Genomic DNA, 20,447 nt, shown 5'->3' with positions numbered 1-20,447 from the left:
ATTTTGATTTACAATCGCGTGCCACGCTCGGCCATCCGCGGAGAGTCCGTCTTTTTCCTCGGGTTTTTCCCTGCACTCGGCTGCACTAAGCTCGCAAAACTATTCGACAGCTCGCATTTTCCTATTGAATCATCTTCGCAAATCATGCTCGAGCTCGAGACCTCGGAAGTATTGTATAGTTAACACTCTTTTTTTTTTTTTTAAGAAACTTTAAAATCAAACTTTAATTAGCTTAGTGGAAGTAGTTATCGGAACTACCATAATTAGGTAGTATGAAAGAAAAAGTGTTTAAAGCATAGGAAAAGTGCACGCGGAACTGTGTTCCTCCTTTCATCGAGAAATTTGAATTTGTTCGAGATAAAGGCTGGATTTGATTATAGCATCAACCTTGTGAAAGCATTCTACACGATTAGTAATTGCTATAATTTCACATATTCCGGCGTTTATTATCGCAACCTACAGCTTTTGGATAGTTTTGAATAACTATGTACGATGAGAATATTCGTTCCATCTTTTAACTTTTCTGTGTTTTCCAGTTGCCAGTTACGGCAATCGCTATATTCGAAATAAAATGTTTGTTTCTCCCACACGTTGATTCCTGTTATTTTCACGAACAGACTAAGGGCAGGATTTTATAGCAGTTGCTAGTCTCGAAATAAATAAAATTTGTTTGTTCCTTCCACTTGGTGATTTCTGTTAGTTTTATTAACAAGGGTACAGATTTAGGGCAGTCGCTATTTTCGAAATAAATGAAATTTGTTTCTTCCATTCGGTGATTTCTACAATTTTGTTCAACAAACCAAGCGCCTAAATGTTACTCGTTTTATTAAGCATTGACAGCCGATAAGCCAGGAACGAGAATAAATTGAAAAATACAGTGGTGGTCTTTCACGAGGACGATTATTATTAGCAAGTCTGAGCCAATGTTTCCAAATGGAGCGTGATTCTTCAGGAATGCGGTACACGAAAAATGATGAAAGCAATTCAATATTTTTCGTTCCTCGTGCTCAGTGTCGACTGCAGCGAATGGTAAACAAGTTGTATTGCATGAAAAACACTGTCGATAATCAGCAATCATCGGCAACCAAATACAACAAAACTCTCGACTGATTTCAATAATCTGTGTAGCTACGTAAAAGCTGAGGTGCTCGGATTACCGAGCATCCCTCGCGAGTACAATATCAACAATATTCGTTTACATAACCGACGAATCGTCGAACATTATTTTACACAGCATGATTTAAGATACAACGCGTTCACAGACTTATTTCTAATTCCGTCCGAGGTCTCGATCCTAAAACGAAACGTTACTCGAAGCGGCACATGAATCGTTTCGCTACGCAGCTAGAAAGGCTCGGACTCGATCAAAGATCAAGAGTAGTACGCTGGGACATGACGCTGTGATAAGACGCAGTTTTGGTGACGCGCGACAAAAGAAATAAGGCAACGGGAGATACACTAATGTCCAACAGTTGGTTCGGTGAGTTTCCGTTCCACGGCAGTCGATCTCGGCCCTCGATCTTCTGTAGATCATGTTGATCACGGCGGCGAAGAGAAAGGCCGGCGAGAGCATTGTCCTTTTCTCGGATGACCTCGCCTCTTTGGTGACTTTACGCCGCCATCTTGGCACCGGTAAACTCGCGGCCAAATCGTTTGCGAAACTCGCCGGAATATCTTGGACTAGATTGATCGGGGATCGTTGATTACCAGACACCCTGGTCCCAGTCGACGTATTTGATCCCCCAAAGCAATAGATCCAGCGAGTTGTCGATCGTAGAACGGGAACTGCGGAACATGGCAAATTGCTAGTGACTAATTATAGCGTTTCCGGGGGGCTGAGTTTTTCCATGGAGGACTATACGAGCCCATACGGGTTTGGGTGTGGATAGGCTGCCCGTACCATTGCGTTCCGCCAACGCCCCAGTCCGCTTTGATGAACGCGGCTGCTCTTTCGCCGATCATTATTGCCGGTGCAGCCGTGTTGCCGGATGTTACCTTTACCAATAGAATGGATTCGATTAGCCTCTCTCGTCACACTCGTCGAAAATAATTCTTAGTTTCAGCCATTCGATATACTTTCCAGAACAAATATTTGCAGTATTACTTGCAGAATAAATTCCATATAGATTAGACGCTAAATCGGATTAGCAATTGAATGCCCTATGCCCTACTTATGTCATGAAAAACACGAATACCTGCCGTGTTACGGAGAACATTAATTAACTATAAATTGTAAATTACATCCAATTTACGAGCCAGTCGAAATCAGACTACAACCCTCTGATCGCTACAAATTAATCTAACCCAATAAACAGGCGAGTATCCTCCCAACCGTATGTCTTTAAAAACGGTTAAACCACAAGAAAATTCAAACATAACGTTGTTCTATATGTATAAATACACCGACCCAATTAGCCGATAATCAACAAACAAAATCATCACTAGTTGAATCGCACGAGCGAAGAAAAACTCGGACGAAAATTACGATAAAGTGTAACGAAGAAGCTCTTAATGCAGCGCGCCGTGATACTTTAAATCGTGCAGAATTTAATTAAGCTTAAGTTACAAAATCTTTAATAAACTTTCGTTAAAGTAAACCTTGCGGAACATTTTATGCACACTACAATTTCTGGCGAAAATAAGACTGACATTATACTGCAATTTAAAAGAAAAACAAGACTAAAGTTATACTACGGAAATGAGCACAGAAATGAGACTGATATTATGCGGATGTTATTTTAGGAGAAAAATAAGACTGATGTTATATTGTACTACAATTTAGGAGAAAAATAGGACTGAAATTCTACTGGAATTTGAAACAAAAATAAGACCGAAATCGTAGCGCAATTAAAGAGCTCTATACCTGCGGCATGATGGACGTATCAGCGACTCTCAGACCCCTGATACCGTGCACCCTGAGTTTAGGATCAACGACAGCCAATCGATCGTTGGCTGGGCCCATTTTACAGGATCCTGCCTGATGATTCTCGGGACCTGTGTCCTGTCGCACGGCGCAGCCCCAGTATTCGTTGCTGAGGAACTCGTACTGCGAGCACGCTGCCAGAGCCGTGCTCGAAAGCGTCATATTGTGTTTCCTCATGGCAGTGGTGTTGGCGAACGACAGGGCGATCTGAATTCCCTCGACGAGAATAGCCTCGTCCAGCGGATCGCTCAAATAGTTTCCATGGATTATGGGCTTAGCGAGGGGATCGTTGCTGGCCAACCGAAGTGTTCCTAACGCGGAAAGACGGTTCGCTTGTAATATTGATTCCGGTAAACCGTGGACGATCGTCCATTTCGATACATGTACCTACATAGATTCGATTCGCTTCGATTCGATTCTATTCGATTTGAATGTCCCCCCGCCCCGCGATTATGTCCCCGAGCGATAAACTTGCTGGGATGTGTTTCAGACGAGTGTTTTGCGGAGCGCTAGTTTCATTTGTATTTTCCGTGCAAGCCAATACCATTCCGTACACCACCCTGCACAGTCTGGCTTAGGGCTACAAAATTCAAGAAATTGAATTTCAAACTGCTCGGATGAAATTTCTCAGATTTTTATCGTATTGGCTTCCTTTAATTATTCGAAATCTTGGAAAGTTTACATCGAATATTTATGCGAAATACCATTTCCTACCTGCATTCGAACAAACTCGAGTGAAATATATTTTCTTTCGTAATATGTTCCATAGGTCGAAAATGTCGAAACAATCTTAGAGCTTTGTTAGTCGAAAAATTAGTTATTATTAAACTCTTCGTTTCCTCGATAGTTTTTAACAACTGCAGCTCGTTAATGACTACTTGGTATAGAAAACTCGTAATGTTAGCTACACGTGTCGTTTCACTGGAGGAGGTTACAAATGATTTACGCGAAATATAAGTGGAAACAACATTTCGAAAACGGGTCGTTGTCAGTTGTAGGAATATATTATTATAAGAAAAAATGTAGACTTGCGTTTAAAAATTCTCACTGTCGGTGAAAAGGTCGCCGCAAAGTCAAATAATTATCAACACGATGCGTGTTACCATCCTTGGTGACTTGGTACAAAACATTCGTCTGAAACATTTCATTCTCTGATACCGTCGGTATACCTTCGTATACCTATTGGACACGTTGATGTACACTGTATGTATACAGTTACTGTCGCGATAGCTACCTTTGCTTCGTGGGTGAAGGTTCGTCGGCGAGATACTGATGCTGCGAGGACCATTGCTCATCAATGCACCAAGTTCTCCGGTGATACTGCAAGCAGCTTGGTAGCCACCGAAGAAGAATTGGAGATCTGGGTCATCAGGCGTGGTGTGCGAGGAAGAAATGATTCCAGTCAGTTGAGCCAGACCTGTCGAGGCCATGGGTCCATTTTGGAAGCCCACGTATTCTACCGCTGCTGCCCAGCTCAGGTCGAACTCGTTGGGCTCGTTGATGTCGAACGACACCGTGAATGACACGTGGTTATGTAAATTCTCGCCGACACCTGTGGAACACGCAAGGCTCGTGAAGAGTTCCTAATACGCGTTGTAGTTGTATTAGACAACTGTGTTGGGTCTGTAGAAAAGCTGATGCCCGATCTCGTATTAAAATACAACAGAGAATCGGGGACAAACTTTTGCGTTGACCCAACAGGTCAGGTTGTTTAGAAAGATAGATGGTTGAATTATCTAGCTGGTCCAAAGGGGATTCTGATCAACTCGACGTCCACGGTACAATTGACTTGTTTCTCATCATGGACTAATATCACTGTCCTCAAAAATAGATAGACAGACACTTCCAGGTATGCACTTGAGCAAAAATGGTGTGCGTACTACCAGTTAGCAAACAGCATCTTGCAAAAGGAATTCGAAAAGGATTCGCAATTTACCAATGCATTCGACCGGCCAGTTTTCTCAATGAAAGATTCAAGCAGAAATTTTATAAATAATTCTGTCCAGTTTAATGTGATATAATGCATCGGATAGAGGGGTTTCCGGGCAAATCTGGTGCCAGGAGCAATTTCGTCGGGGCGGATCCAGCAAACAGTCGAAACCACCGCATCGGCTCTGGTTGTCTGAAACGCCGCTTACCCGGAAGATCTTTGACGACGCTGACGTTCACGGCTCGCAAGTGTTCCTTTGGCCCGATCCCGGAGAGCAACAACAGCTGCGGCGAATTGACAGCGCCGCCAGAGACGATTACCTCTCGATTAGCTCTAGCGACCCGACGTTGACCGCTCTGAAACAGGATCGCATCGATTACGATTACACCTTCTCGGAAACCTTGAACCTCGTTCGGGGCTTCTATCTCAACGTTTCGAAAACAGGAAATCGTTGCGTTCGAGAACACCAACGAGAAAGAAAAGAAAACAAAAAACAAAAACCAAATGTGATAGATTTATGGAGCCGCGCCGGTATAATCGGAACAATTTGTCATCCGCGCCGATGACGGTACTCGGCGAGCATAGCTGATACATAACTTTGCAACGTTCGAGGTAACGACGACACCTGCGCTCGAGAATCTCGCGATTTTACAATTGTTTCTTTTTTTCTTTCGTTCTATCTTTTTTCTGATCTACTGCTTGCACTACGATTTATATTCTTCAATAGTTACGTATCGGCAACAACAACAACAACAACAACAACAACAAAAAGGAAAAAGGAAACAGAAAAAAGAATTTTATTTTAGCTTGTAGGAAATTAATAACATACATATTTAATATGTTTATTATATATTATAGTGCAAGGGGTTAAGCATTATATACTAACTTGAATGTATTCGACGCCGACGGCCCTAGAGTTCTCGATGATGATTTTGGTAGCGGTGGCGTTTAAGGCAACTTGGAGATTTCTTCTGTAACGGAGTGGTTGCAAGAACGCTGTGGAGGCGCTCTGTCTGACGCCGTACCTCTGCATCATTTGCGCGACCGTGAACCCGGTGAACTGTTCTCCGTTCAGATCCTCGGACAACGTATATCCTATCTCGGTTACCGCATCCAGGATATCGTACGAGATGTCCGGCCTCCAAGGGAATCTGCCGACGCTCAGAGGGCCGTCGGTCTTGTGGTATTTAGTGCCCACTCGACGGATCTCCGTGTTGTTCTCCGAGCACATGAAGTATGGCAGGACCTGCGGCATAGCAGGTTACCGTGTCTCGTAAAAGATACTGCACCGTTTTATGGAGCACTGTACTCGAGAATCTTTGTTTTCCTACTGCCGTCTTATAGATAGATATGGTAGACTGGCTACACATCCGATCGAAGAAATTCAAACCAAACCAGATAAATGTTCTTCTCGGAACTGTAGTATAATAATCGCGCGGCCTGTCTGGAGAGCGTTCGACCAAAGCTAAGGATTCTGAAGGATTTGTACGTACGTAGAGTGGCAGGCGCAGCCTAAAGACATCCTAAACTCTAGAGACAACGCGAAGCAAGAGGTAAAAAGGAATCGGTGTCGCGCTCGCAATTCCAGCAGTTTATTACCGTGAATCAGACTGTCAGATTGGCAAACGGTTTCTCGCGAACAGCACGCGATTCGTAATGGCGTAATCCGTGACTCGAATCGTGGGAGTGCGTGAGTTTTCCGATGGGTGTTACGTAGCAGGTACGAGTCGATTTTCTACATACCTGTTCCCAGCCCCATCCCTCGTTGCCCATTGCTGCCCAGTTGTTGTAATCTTTGGCGTGTCCACGAGTGTACATCATGCCGTTGTGAGCCGAGGTTCCTCCAAGGTTCCTACCCCTTGGCCAGCTGCAGGAACCTCCCGACGATAGGCACGCGTTCCGCTCGCCACTTGTTCGATATTTCCAGTCTATTTCGCTTCCTGTGTACAAGGTGTAGAGGTGTAAAGGCACAATTTTTCGTTTGAGTGCACACCGATTTGAAGATATTCTAGCTGGAGAACGAGGATTGGTAACTGGTGTGCTAGGACCGTAAAGGGTTAACAAGAAATTCGGACTGTCCATCGATTTGCCACCGAAAAGATTAAATCGACGCAACGTGGAAACGTACCGAGAAACATTGCCACCATACTGGGAACCACTGTACCCGGCGGTGCATCCGGGCCAGCTTCCAGCACAAGGACTTTCCATTCTGGATGATCGCTGAGTCTCGATGCCACCACCGAACCGGCCGTTCCGCCTGCGAAAAATATGAAAAATTATAGTAGCATCGGGTAACGACAAAGAAATTCGAATATAGTGGCGCAAGGGATTCATTTAATAGAGCAGGTTGTAGCGGTGGTGCGTAGAGCCAGTGTTAAAGATCAGGTCACCCATACGTGTCTAGAAAATTCAGATGTTCTCGATCCAGAAAGTACAGGTAGTACCGTCGAAGAAATCGAACACGTTGGTTCCCGTTTGCCGTTTCCCGTTTCCCGTTTCCCGCTTCCGCGATTCCACGGTCGGCAAGAAGCGGCGAGACGTTCGGAGCGGGAAGCTATTATAATTATGTATCTGCCTTCGAGCCTACTTCTGGGTTTACAGGCGGTTGCATTTGATTCTCTGTTACGACAGACTGCACACCATCGTGCACACGCGATCCCCGGCGAATCGTTTCCTTACGATACAATGATTCGACGTTTTCACGCGTACAAGGCGATCCGGTTAAACGTTCCGGTGGCTGATGCTGAAACGGAACGCGTGTCCCGCGGCTACAAGCTCTCTCTCTCTCTCTCTCTCTCTCTCTCTCTCTCTCTCTCTCTCTATCTATCTATCTCTCTCCGTACATATCGTATTAATCGTATTAATTAATTTATTTGCCAGCGTGTGAAAGCAAGATTTTATAAAGCACAACCGACCGGCCGATCAGCGTTCCCGATTTCAGAAAGTCTTTTGGAAAGTCTACCGCGATACACATCTTACGGTATTTACGCAACGAGACACGGACGTCTGCGAAACGTGGGATTACGTATCGCTAATTTCATTCTTGCGTGCTCAGGATACTCGAGATTTGCGTATCTGTCGTTAGGCTACCGCTTGAAATATCCGCCGACATTTTTGCACAGGTTTGCCTTGACCCTTCAGCGCACGGATTCGGATCGCGTAGAATCGGAATATTTCGGTCGGAAGAATCGTTAACCAGAAAATAGATACTTAATACGCGCGAGTCGCGTTCGCTGCAGGTGCGACAACGATGCGTTTCTAATTGTTTGCAGTTTCACCGCGAGTCTTATCGGCCGCGAGTCGATAAGACGTGTCTGCGATTGTGTCGGTTACGTGCGAACGCGTTCGGGGAACCACCTAATTTGAAATTCTATGATGAACCGCTCCGGGAGTGCTCGTGTAAAGAATGCCGGGACACGACGTTCCGTTCAAACACAAGCGGATTTCCCGCGAAATGTTTTGCGTCGTGTGTATCGTTGCGTTTCCCTCTCGAGGAGAAAAGCACGATCCTGATCGTTGTTTTTCCGCTTTCCTCGGCGCGCTCGGTGTGCTCGATGCAGCGTTTCCGCGCGAGCATCGTCAATCCGATGGAGAACATGTTTCTACAGCGCCATGCTTCTACCCGAAGACCGTGAGACCGCTTTTACCTGGCGCCATGGCCAACACCTTTGCGGATCTCTTTCTTCTATATACAGATTTCGCACCCAAAATTCACAATTTTCCGGATCATATTCACCCTTTCGAATATCGAATGTTTTATTGCGTGTAACGATCAACAGGTTACTTGGGAGAATACTCGTGTAACAGTATACACTGCTTTCAATATGAGGAGGTGATCGTTGCAAGAATGATTAATAACATCCACCAAATGTTGACGGTTTGAACAGTCAGAAAATACATCTACGATAGGGTTCATCACTGAAGAGTATGGCGGTAGAACCAGTACAATGGAGAAATCATAATTTATTCGAAACTATAAGAACAAAATGATGAACAGGAAAAAATGTCTGTTCGATATGTATTAAAATTATTAAGAGGAGTTTGTTTTGGTTTCTATAACACGGTTAGCACATCCTACAACCAGTTTGAAAATTAGTTTTGTACATAATGCTGGCGCCTAAAGGTATTTTGAAAGCTTGATTTGTGTAGGCTGTTTGCCGCCATGAGCGTTAGTTCGCTCCGCTGACACTAGAGGAGCTTGTAAGCGCTCGCTACACATTTTCCCAACTGAGGACGCTCTAGGCGCAGGGCAAATCGTATCGGTAATCGTTTCAAATTGTAACGAACTTGTTAGTTCAGTGTTGTGTAATTCAGTGTATTTAATGTACCTTTTGAGAAATGTGCACTGAAGAAAAACCTCGTGGTTCACATCATACGGTGAGGTAGAAGCTTCGCTGTGCACAGTGTATAGTACGTACCATAATCTTAACTAGTTTAATAATGTAATAACATTTAAAAAATCGATAGGTTAAGCTGACAGAATTGATTCTACTATATAAATTACGGAAATGGATTTATTCAGGTTCGAAATGACTTTGATTGTGGTCCGTGTACGATCTAGTTCGCAGGAAAACAAAAAAGAAGAAAATGAGTTTCCCGTTGTCGGCGCGCTCATGCGGCGGTGCGCGCGCGCGCGCGCGCGTTTTGTGTCATTTTTCGTGAAAACGGCGAGCGTATCGGCACGACAGTAACGTTAGATCGGGAGAAAACGGTTTGCCGTGGCAAAAACGCGGCCGTCGCGGTTGCATAATCGCATTGCCGCGGCCAGCGGTCGAGCGATTTTACACGCGGCCGACGAAAGGAGTCTGGATCGCTCTCGATCGATACGCACCCACGCTCTCCTCTCTCTCTCTCTCTCTCTCTCTCTCTCTCTCTCCTGTCCGTTTTCCTCGATTTTCCACGATTTTCCGTTAGCTTTGTGTCCCCGTCACACAGAGTCCCGCGCACCCTACCCTCTTTTCCAGATCGACTCGTCATTTTGCCACGAGAAACGCATTTCGATACGAAACGCGGCGCGTCCGGCGCAGTTCGTTTCCGTTCCGTCGGCGCGGCTACAATGAAATCGAGCTTGGACGCCACGCTAACGCAGCCATGTATGTTATTTTATGCTTCCAGGATCGGTCTTAGGCTGCGATTCTACCGAATGCAATTTTTAAATGCGTTCACGAAGACGTAAGCATTTAATTTAAAAGAGTTGATTACGTTTTCTAATTGCCGATCACGACGAATCTCGCGATCCGTTCCAAGTCTGCGAGTTTGTTTCCAAGGAGCAAAATGGTTCCCGGCGAGGCGAGGCGAGGCGCGGCGGCACGGAGAACATTAAAAGTTGCGACGGAGGAGGATCGCCGCGAGGAAGATCGCGAACAATGAAATTTTGATTGAGCCCGTTGAAAACAATTCGCTCGGAACTGCGGGAAACAGGGTGCGGAAAAGAGGGGAGTTTTGCGAGTCCGCGGGCGGTCAGCGGCGCATCGATTAGCCCGCGGCGAGAAGAAAAACGAGAAAAATCAGCCCCGGTATAATCGAGCAAAGTGTCACCGGGCAAATAACGTTTTCATCGCGCGATACGTTGAATATTCGGCGAGATTATGCAAATACAGGGCTCGCCGGACCGTAAACTATTCGGCGGTACGCGACTCAGCGAATTTCATATTTTATCGTCTTTACCGGGGGGACTGCGATACCGACACCAAACGATACCCGTCTGCTGCTTCGGTAACGAGGCTTGTCGATCCTCGATCCTGGATCCCCCGATCCTTCGATCCTGTCGTCGTTTTTACCGGGCTCCTCCATTCGGCACGCTCGGCGAATTTCGAGGAATTTAGAGCAGCTTCGACTTATTCTGCTTTTTTCATTTTTCATTTAGAGTTTTGCCGCCCGAAAATTCCACAAAATGCACTGGTTTTTTTGTTTTGGAAATTCTTCGATCCTGTGCTACCACTACACCTATCGCTATAACTTTGAATAAAATGATCCTTATTAACACGAAATATTGGTTAATAGACGTACCAAATTTCGAACTGTAATACTCGGAACTTTGCTTTCAAGAAATTCCCAAAAATTGCCTAGATTGCTAATTTTGCTTCTACGCTTCTTTCAGCTTTTGAGAATGCATAACAAATTTTCAGAAAAAGATATATGCAGGAGTGTACGGTATAAAGATAAGATTATACTGTTTTCTACAATTAGAACTTTTCCCAATTAGAGTCGAGGAAAAGTTGACGCAAAAGGCTCGACTAGGTCAGGTTCAAAACGCGAAAACAGTGTCAGATACCTGGAAAAATGCATAGGTAGTTACGCTGTTAGTCGAACGCTATTACCTACTACTTATCGGATTTGTTAGCTGTCTGGCAATTTATGTAACGTGGAGGACACTTTTCGCTACCGGTAGCGGTCTGACCCTAGCCTAGGCGAAGCATGGTTGCTTTGTGCGTCGGCCTCGCACAGTGGTACCCTTCCCAGCGATACCCATCGGCAAAAAGAAGAGATCGAATCGCTGTGTCTGAAACGATTGTTCGCCGTACACTGTCGTCCAGACTTTCCATTGGCCTTAGACAGCAGCGCCTTCCTTTCTCGCCGATTCTTTTTTTCCACCGCACCGCACCGCACCGCAGCGTCGCGCCAGGAAACTCTCGCGAAATCTGCTTCGAAATTCCGTGGCCGAGAGATCTTCCACAAATTTCTCGAAATGCGATCAAAATGATCTGCATTATTTTCTTCGGTCAGCTCTTCGCAATCTAAAATGCGACCTAGAGGACTTGAAAAGATTGCCAGCATTTTCAAAGACTCGAGCAAGATCTAGAATTTTTGTTTCATAAAATTTGTGTGAATACAAATTGAAAAAATAGGAAAAGGGGTCTCCTCCGATTTGGAGGAGTGACTTAGGAGCATTGAATTTTTAGTAATAATTACGGAGTGGCTAGCGCGTAATTATGCCGTTCAACTGAATCCCAGAATAGCCAAAATTTCAATTACTATTCGACGGGACGAGCGTCCCCGTCGTCACGCTCGAGCATTCTGTCACGTCAATTTACCGAACGTCCCCATTAGACACAGACCGCAGAGTTTCCAGGAGTATATAGAAAGGGCGCAAAGTTTGCATTTCTTACAACACCGTCACGGTTCGAGCAATTCCATTTGACATTTCATTATCCAATTAATCGGATGGACGTCAGTTATTAGCGAGCGCCGCGCCATCTGCTTGGGGCGTCGCCTAAAGAAGATTAATCGGGTTTCAAGACCTCTATCCGGCCGGATAATTCAATTGCGATCGCGAAAGTTTTCGGTGGAACTGATTCCGTTGGTTGAGTCGTCATCGTTGCCTCGTTAGGAACGCTTCCCGTCGTCGGGCGTCGTCGGGCGTCGCGACGACGCCTACGCTTCCTCTGCCCCCGGTTTTGCCTCGGGCCATTTATCTGCACGCGTCTTATGCGCGCTCGCAGCGAATCCCGAATTTCTTTCGGACCTATCGTTCGCTGCAAATCTTTTGCCACTTTCAGAATTTTGTCGATTTCCGTGAAGTCGTTTGTTCAGATTGTTTTCTAGAATTTGATCGTTTCAGTTCGCTTCTAATTCTTCTTTTTTTGTACTTCATTCGGTACACCCGCATACACTCTTCGAAATGAGCTAATTTCTATAAACAAAAATTTGCAAATTCTCCTAAATAAATCTCGCATTCAATGTATTTACAGAGTGCGCTAGATTCAGAAGGCGTGTCGCCACACGCACGAGCTTTCAACGATCGTTGGTCCCGTATCTCACATCGGTTTTTCATTTCTACAAGTTATCCTTGGCAATAAGCGTACGTCTAGCTCCCCCCACCCTCTCTCTCACTCTCTCTCTCTCTCTCTCTCTCTCTCTCTCTCGCGCGCGCGCGCGCGCGAGTATGTGTACCGCACTAGGATCATTACGATTCCGAAAAAATCGGTCGAGGCATTAAATTCTTAATTTATTAAGTTCCGTTCCCCATCGTCGTGAACTTTCTAACTCTAGTAATCTAATTAACCAGCGCGATTGACACTGAGAGTAAAACTGCTCGAGGTGGTCTAACTGGTCGAGATGTGTACGTGCACCACTTTCGAAATCTATCCATCAATTTCGTCCGCCGCGACGTTTCCTTGCTATACAATTATTGTAATTGCAGTCTGCAAGTGCAGTTTCTTTATCTTTCTTGCATTTGTTGGCGCAGTTGTTTTCTAAATCATTTTGGTGTCTAAATGAAAATACATTAAGAAGCTGTTCGAGATGAGACTTTGCGAACAGTTTGATAAGCATAAATGTTGGAGCAAAAATTGCGAAGAAGAGTGCGTCGAGACAAATGAACGATTCAGGTTTTCTCTGTTTGGAAATTTCAAGCCTGATCGCCGTCTTTGTAGTCCGCGAAGCAGAACTGGCAGACATTCGCGTTGTCGCGCGAGCGTAAAAACAGCCTTCACGGTTGCACCGATAATAATCGCCGAAAGAGAAACCGGGGCAGGATTAATATTAGCGTTATTGCCCCGGCTAAACGGTCCAGATCAAGATTTTACGCGGTGATTTCGCCAGCAGCCGCCTCGTAAAACATCCAATTACTAGGCTCCTTTTTTCCTGCAGGCCTGTCTCGGGCTTCCTTACCAGCTCATTCATCGAGAAGCAAGACGAGTTAACTCGTCGCGCTGCCCGAATCGAAACTTCGCCAATTACGGTTCCGCCCTCTTTCTTTCCCGTCCCTCTTTCCAATTAAGTCAAATCGATCGCGTTTAACGCAACTAATACACGGGGAGAGTGGAGGCTGTCGGAGGGTGTTGCTCCAATTACCATTCTCTAATCAATCAGGAGCGCGTTTCAATGAACTGGATGAAATTCCCTTTGCGCCCGCGAAACTATAAATTACGGACGAAGTAACGATACAGAGTTCCCAGAAACAAATGCGCTCGAATATGAGAACCGTGTTTATGATCGTGGAAAACGTTAACGTTCCCCGGCCACCATATACCGGGTGTTCCTGTCGGACAAATATCGAAAAATTTGTTTGCATTTCATTTGTTTGCAGATTGAAATAAGAATTTGGTAAAAATTTGCTAATTTTTAGACTCTTGTAGTTGGTTTAAACGTCGCCGTGCCCGCAATAAATTATAGTGATTTCTGCGAACGTAATCGGCGCGTCAAGAAAAGGAAACGCAGAAAAAGCAAGAAAATTCGCGATATGCGTCTGTCGTTGATAAAAAGCTGTTTAAGAAAACATTTTTCCTTCCGGCAACATTTCGAAGGTGAACAATGTGTAGGAATACTGACACAGCCCAGACGCCTTAAACCATTTTTCACGGATATTTCAAAATCTATTTCGAAAATTGTGCTGTATGTGGCAAAATCTCACTATATTTTTCTGCATTCGAAAACGAAAAGTGTTTTTCAATTGATAATGTTGAATAAAAATTTCATGCATTTATGGCAAAACCGAGTTAGTCGAAACGCAAAACTATAAATTTTCAACTTTCACCATTTCTTCCGCTTCAACTATACAAGCTACGTAAACATATCTCTCACGGAAAGATTCTACAGAGTCTCCCAAAAGCAGCCGTATATTTTTTATTCATATTGTCATTGTTATATTTTATTTGTAACGTTATTTTCGAAGCAGGTCACGGGAAGTGGAGACGTCTTCGTTAATGATAAGAAAGGTTAACGAACCATATTCGCCTTTCCGATCGTCTTTTATCCTCGTTACCGTCGACACCCCTCGGCGAATTAGTTTATTCTGATTCGTCCTTAAATTCCTGCGAAGCCTACCACGAGAGAGATTAGCATCGTGAAACCGATTAATTTGAATGTTTGATTACTTTAACGCACTCAGCCGCACGTCGCGGCCACTACATTCGTTAAAACGAATCTCGGCTTCTCTCTTGACAATCGTCGCTTCGTTAAGTTTCCTGGAATTCTGTCGCCGCCACGCCGCGCCGTGTAATTGCCGATAGCGATTTACTATTTTCATCACTTTTTCGATCGAACCCGATTCTTCCTGTTTTAATTGCACCTATTCATTTTTCCCATAAATGCATTAAATCGGTAGTCTATTGATCAGTTAAGGTCGTTTCTAAATTTTCACGGGGGTTTTGACCGGTTTGCTCGCGAATCGGCGATAAAGTGATAAATACTTCAGAAATAGATCGGCCCGGGGAAATATCATAGGCGAAAAATAAACACGTGTACGAGTGGTTAATTTTTTATTTTTGCTCAGCCGAAACCGCATTGGAAACCAACGTGCGACGCGAAACGCTCGAGCGATTCGTCGATCGGAATGCAAGGCAAAACATTCTCTCTCTCTCTCTCTCTCTCTCTCTCTCTCTCTCTTGCGGTCGACAGATTTTCGCGAGATGATGAGTAACGCGAAGCCACGAAACGATCGATGTGTCCCGTGAAACATTTAGTCTTCTCTCTCTTTCTCTCTCTCTCTCTCTCTCTCTCTCTCTTTCTCTCTCTCTCTCTCTCTTTCTCTCTCTCTCTCTCTCTCTCTCTCTCTCTCTCTCTGTGTTGCCCGACGACGTTTAAATTAACGTGCGCTGGTTGGTTACTGCTCTTAATTATTCGCATGTCCCGCGACCGATAATCTTCTGCCCGACATCGCGCCGGTGTATTATTATAACCATACCGTGTTTAATCGATAAGGAAACGTCGTTAATTATTCGCCGAACAGAATACGGACGTTCGCTGACATCGTAAGACACCGGTTAAAAGCTGTCGCGGCACTTAGTAGATATACCGTATTGCTATTCCCGGCCCGCCACGAAACTCGTGCAAAATTACAGCCGCGTTGCGATTGATACCACCAAATAAGTTTCGCCGCGAATCATTTAGGAACGTTCCGAACCTGCTTCGTGCGGTTTTCCATGTGAAAGTACGCGCGCTCGAGTGTCAATCACCGATTCAAATGAGACTTTGCTGCAACCTGGTTTCCGCTGGAGCATTAACGCGCGCTCCTTTTTTCTCGCTTCTGCTCGCGGAAATGAGTTTTATATATTGCACCACCACCACCACCACCCGCCCTCTTTTCTAGGAGTTGCAAACCTGTTTTGTAAATTCTCTAATAGGTCAGGAAAATTTAATTCGCTTAAACACAATGAGAATAAATTGATAAAACCCAGTTACAGAACAGGTAACTCGCTTGTACGTATAAGCGACGTATTCCCATGGGGATCAGTAAATTGAAGACAATTCTTATTAACCCGATTATTGATGTATTAAAAATCAAGTCTAGAATGTGTGTCACACGTTTCAAGAATTTTAACACCGAACCTGCCGACAATTAAAACGTTTTACTATAATGCATGGTTGAACGAAACATGTATAATTATTTCCCGCGGAAGCATTTTCACATTTCCAGTAATTGTAGAATAAGAAAAACTAGTCATTCGACCGATAGGTTTAGTGTTAAATATATATTGCTCGCGTGAGCAATGCAGGGTTAAAATGAAATGACAATGAATCGGTTGATCAGAAATCGATTGGTACAATTAAAGAAATAAAATGATGGAAACGAAAGTGTGCGTAGTACTCACCTCCGACGACTATGAAGTCGTAAACAGGATCGGGAGGGTTGACGGGTCTGACACGTTCACAAATTTGCGAGATTTCGTCTTTGTCCCGGATGAAGGTGTCCAAGAGCGCCATGAAGGTCAGAAATTGCGGGCCCGGACAAATATAGGCGAGACTAGGCCCGAGGTACGGGTGCGGGCACATCGGTTGCGCAGTCACCTGGTACGACATCCTGCGACCGATAAAACAGCAATTATTCGTCGGTGTCGTTCACCGAGTCGACGATCGAACGTCGCGAGGCTTAATTCGACCGATTCGAATCCGGACAACTCGTCACGCGACTACCGACGGCTACACCGATTCGCTACGGGTTACAATTTGCCCGATCTATCTGAGCAAAAAACTTCCGAGATAAACCATCGCCTATCGGTTGCTGCCTGATAAGGATAAATGGCTGATTGTCAGGTACATGGTACAACTGTGTTTCAAGCTATTTAGCATTATTCTGTATGCGCATACATTCCTCCGTATGACGGTTATTGCAAAATCGAGGTTCTGATAATTATACTTAACTTTACGCTTTTGCGGTGGAAATGAGTCGGCAAAATTTCAAACAATTCAGAAATTGACCAGGTAGATGTGTACATACGTATAGAATGTAGATTGGTATTGGACCACAGGGTGGTGGCCTTAGGGGAAAAGCGAACGCCGGTGGCCGTGGGGACGATAACGGAGCAATAATACCAGGCAAAGATTCGCTAATGACTCGCGAATGGACACATCGTTCGATCAATTCCCCGTCGGCATCTATGTACAAGAGAAGGATCGCAACGGTTCCGCTTCGATTTTAACAAGCTTTTACACAATGACAGTATACAGGTCCTTAACGATGTACAAGGTACATTAGTAATGTTTCTCATACACTGACCTGAAGTCACATAAAAATGTTTTTTATTGCGGGTTCTATCGCGTGCAATCGATGCAAACAATTTTTATTTTACAGCACATTCGAGGCTCGGCGTTTCTACCATTAAAATCGGCGTGGTCCTTGTTAGCAATCGTTCGCGTGCGTACTCGCGGATTCGCGTTTCGTTCGGTCTCCGGTTTTTGCTATCCGATAATGTCCATATCCGTTGCTGGCCGATCCAACAAGTCAGGGCCGTAACCGTAACAGAAATCAGTCGGATCGCGTGCAAACACACTCGCACTCGGACTTTCTCGCGGAAAATAAAAAGCCCCTCGGTTCTGTTCGCGATGCGTCGATTTCCTCGGCTCGCAACGTGCTGTACGCTTCGGTTCGGTCCAGTTCGGTTTCACCTAAACCCCTTCCATTAAAATCATGCCGAAATAAATATTCGCATTAATTAGGAAGCCGAGCGAATTAATGCGTATCTAACTAACCGGCCGTGTTAATTAATTTACCTCTAATTAACGTGGCCGCGTTCACCGGGCAACGTGCGAGCGCGCGTGCGCACTCGCGAGCACACAAAGTAATATTTCTGTCGGTAATTATGAAAGCGGTGTAAGTCACAAAAAATTCTACATTCTATAGTCTTGAAATTTATTTACCGAAGCAGAAGATAGTATTGATGTATTGAAAATGATGTATTGTATTATTTACACCTGACCACAATTATTAAGAAAAGAAATAAATGTGTGTATCGCTTCTATCTCTCGCAATTCGTGCAGACAGATAGATCCACAGTTTATATGTATTTTACGAGACCATTTTGCTCCGTAATGGAAACAAATTTGTTAATATATTCACAAATGCGACAGTGTAAATGTCTCGACCGAAAATATGTATGACTTACACCACTCCCATAGTCACCGGCACATTTGACGGAACAAGCCCGTGGAAAAACTGTGTGCAAGCGCGAGAACGTTAATTATTAACTCGCGTTTTCGTTTCCCGGCGACAACGACAGCGACAAAGCCAACGACAACGACGCGCCGGCTACAGCATGCTACAGCCAGTTTGCAAATCCAACGATCGCTTTATCATCCCGACTCGTGCCGCGAAGCCGGCCGAAGCGCGACGTTAATCACGATTTAGTAATATTTCATTGTTTGCCCCGGTTCTACGGTAACGCTCTCCGCCTCTCCGCTTCTCCGCTTCTCCGCGCGCAGACAGACCGCAAGGATTCCACCCACCGCGATTTTCACGAACCTCGCGAGAAAAAAATGTTGCGAATTTCGGCACCGGAACCGCTTTGTTTTGAATTCTGATCGTCGACGCGACGGACAAACAGGCTGCGATCGAGCATTGATGTCCGACCTTTTAGAACCTTCGACGACCTGCAGACACGTACGCCACGTTCGACCACGGGGCTCTATTCAAAGAGATTTTTAATCTGTTTTCATTCGAAGAACGTGCACTTGTGTGCTGAATTATATACAAGTTAGCATTATTTTTATATTATGTCTAGGAGTTGGAATATAAAGAAAGTTCACATGCAAGAGTTTAAGTACTGTTTACCTTTTAGAAATGTAATGTTAAACTAACGCTCAATATTCAAAGGGTCTCTCCTCTCTCTCTCTCTCTCTCTCTCTCTCTCTCTCTCTCTCTCCCCATCTCTCTCTGCCACCACCGCCGCCCCCATAAGACACTCCGCGTTTTCCCGCAGTCCAAGAAAATCGGCGCGAACCGCGTCACGTACGAGATTTTCGCGATCATGATCGGCGCACTTGTCGGATTGCATAATGTCGGCGAGGGGGCCGGCCGTTGACCTTACCTGAAAATATCACCGGACAATCGATTGACTAGAGACGCGTGGCGCTTGACGATCGATCAAACGCTATTATATATCTGACTCCCTCGTGCGGATGTACACACCCGGAGATAAACACAATACGAGGCGCGTGATAGGGCAGGTGATCGCTTGGCGAGGTACAGCCTCGCAGCCAACGAGCGCACGACTTCTAACTGTAAAGCCTCTCACCGTCGAACGTCTTTTTATAATTCGTCTCCCACCGTGTTGCCCTTTTCCGCGTCATAGTCGTGCCATAGTGCCATAGTCTCTCTGTCTGGCAGCCGCCTCCCCGAGGAAACCGCGGGGAATCGGTCGGGTCTATCGCGACGAATCCTTCGATCATCCTCGACGCCTGATCGGCGAAAAGCTCCCTTCTAACCGAGCCGAAATGGCAAATGAACCACATACTCGGACAAATCAAGTCCTTCTTTCTTCGGATGCACTTTCTTGGAGCAATTTTCGCAATTCCAGTTCTTCCGTGAACTCTTTGATTGCAGTTTTAATAGAGTAGACTGCGGATTTTATACACCTAATTCTAAGACAAAAACACGTAGGTTTTGAACAAATAGAATTTTACTGAAAATATCGACATTTGAGTTTTGCACCATAAGATTTTCTTCGATTTCAAGTCTACGATGATTATCATCTTGCCGGTACCAAGGTGAAGATCATCGTTGACGCCGCGTAGTTTCCGCGATGACCCTCGATACTGTCATCCCCCCTCCCCTTCTGCTTCTCCAGGATAGACAATGCGAGTGATCGATCCTTTTCTTTGTCTTTCGCGCATCTCTGACAGCTTAATAGCCATGAAACAACTCAATTAAATCGAATCGGTCCCGCGATCGCGAGAGAATCATCGATTGCTGGGAAACTGGGAACGAGTCTCATCGGACATTCCCCAGCAAGAGCTCTCCGAAACCAGCAGAGTTTCCCGAATCTATCGATTCTCTTCGATCAGCGTTCGATAGTAATTGTTCTTTGGAAATGCGGATGAATTGATTTGAGCATCATGAATTAAACGGTATCGAACTGTGCGTTAACTTACCTATCAGATAATTACGAGAACGCTGTAGAATCTAGAAGATTAAATGCTCAACTTTTCTTTATCAAAAGATTTTATAATATTGACTTCCCTCGATTTATTCGAAGAAATCTGTTCTATTATTTTAGTAATAGTCATTTCCAGTCATTTCTGTAATAAGTTGTAATTCGGTTGGCAATTATTTAGCACAGCGTCCTTCTTACCGATTTCGATGACCTTGAAATATATTGTCAAAGTAATTCAAGCACATATGTGTAGCCGTGAGAATGAAAAATTATAGCGGCCTTG

The 20,447-nt window shown here is 44.8% G+C and overlaps 2 protein-coding genes across 4 annotated transcripts in view; one reads left to right on the top strand and one right to left on the bottom strand.

Moving 5' to 3' along the window:
- The window catches only part of LOC143361569 (hemicentin-1), a 374,791-nt gene that overhangs the window by 89,228 nt on the left and 265,116 nt on the right, over nucleotides 1–20,447 (top strand). The window contains exon 1 of one of the 2 annotated variants that reach the window (XM_076801072.1): nucleotides 9,559–9,946. The exons of the other annotated variant lie outside the window; for it this stretch is intronic. Within the exon in view, the coding sequence (XP_076657187.1) occupies nucleotides 9,910–9,946 (37 nt within the window). The 5' untranslated portion in view covers nucleotides 9,559–9,909. Of the gene's footprint in view, nucleotides 1–9,558; nucleotides 9,947–20,447 lie in introns of those variants that run through there. 2 annotated transcript variants of the gene reach the window in all.
- LOC143361570 (glucose dehydrogenase [FAD, quinone]) lies at nucleotides 666–19,309 on the bottom strand. Of its 2 annotated transcripts, XM_076801074.1 has the most exons (10): nucleotides 19,100–19,309; nucleotides 16,388–16,596; nucleotides 6,982–7,110; nucleotides 6,597–6,793; nucleotides 5,740–6,099; nucleotides 5,062–5,209; nucleotides 4,158–4,475; nucleotides 2,864–3,234; nucleotides 1,901–1,995; nucleotides 666–1,785 (listed from the first exon to the last, which is right to left on the bottom strand). In XM_076801074.1, exons 2-10 carry the CDS (start codon nucleotides 16,593–16,595, stop codon nucleotides 1,704–1,706), a joined length of 1,908 nt encoding a protein of 635 aa, XP_076657189.1. In that variant the 5' UTR covers nucleotide 16,596; nucleotides 19,100–19,309; the 3' UTR covers nucleotides 666–1,703. The 2 variants fall into 2 exon arrangements, with proteins under 2 accessions (XP_076657189.1, XP_076657188.1); XM_076801073.1 differs by having other exon boundaries at nucleotides 666–1,995.

The sequence above is a fragment of the Halictus rubicundus genome, chromosome 15 (assembly GCF_050948215.1).
Source record: "Halictus rubicundus isolate RS-2024b chromosome 15, iyHalRubi1_principal, whole genome shotgun sequence".
Taxonomy (NCBI): Eukaryota; Metazoa; Arthropoda; class Insecta; order Hymenoptera; family Halictidae; genus Halictus; species Halictus rubicundus.
This window is presented reverse-complemented; position numbering and strand designations above follow the sequence as displayed.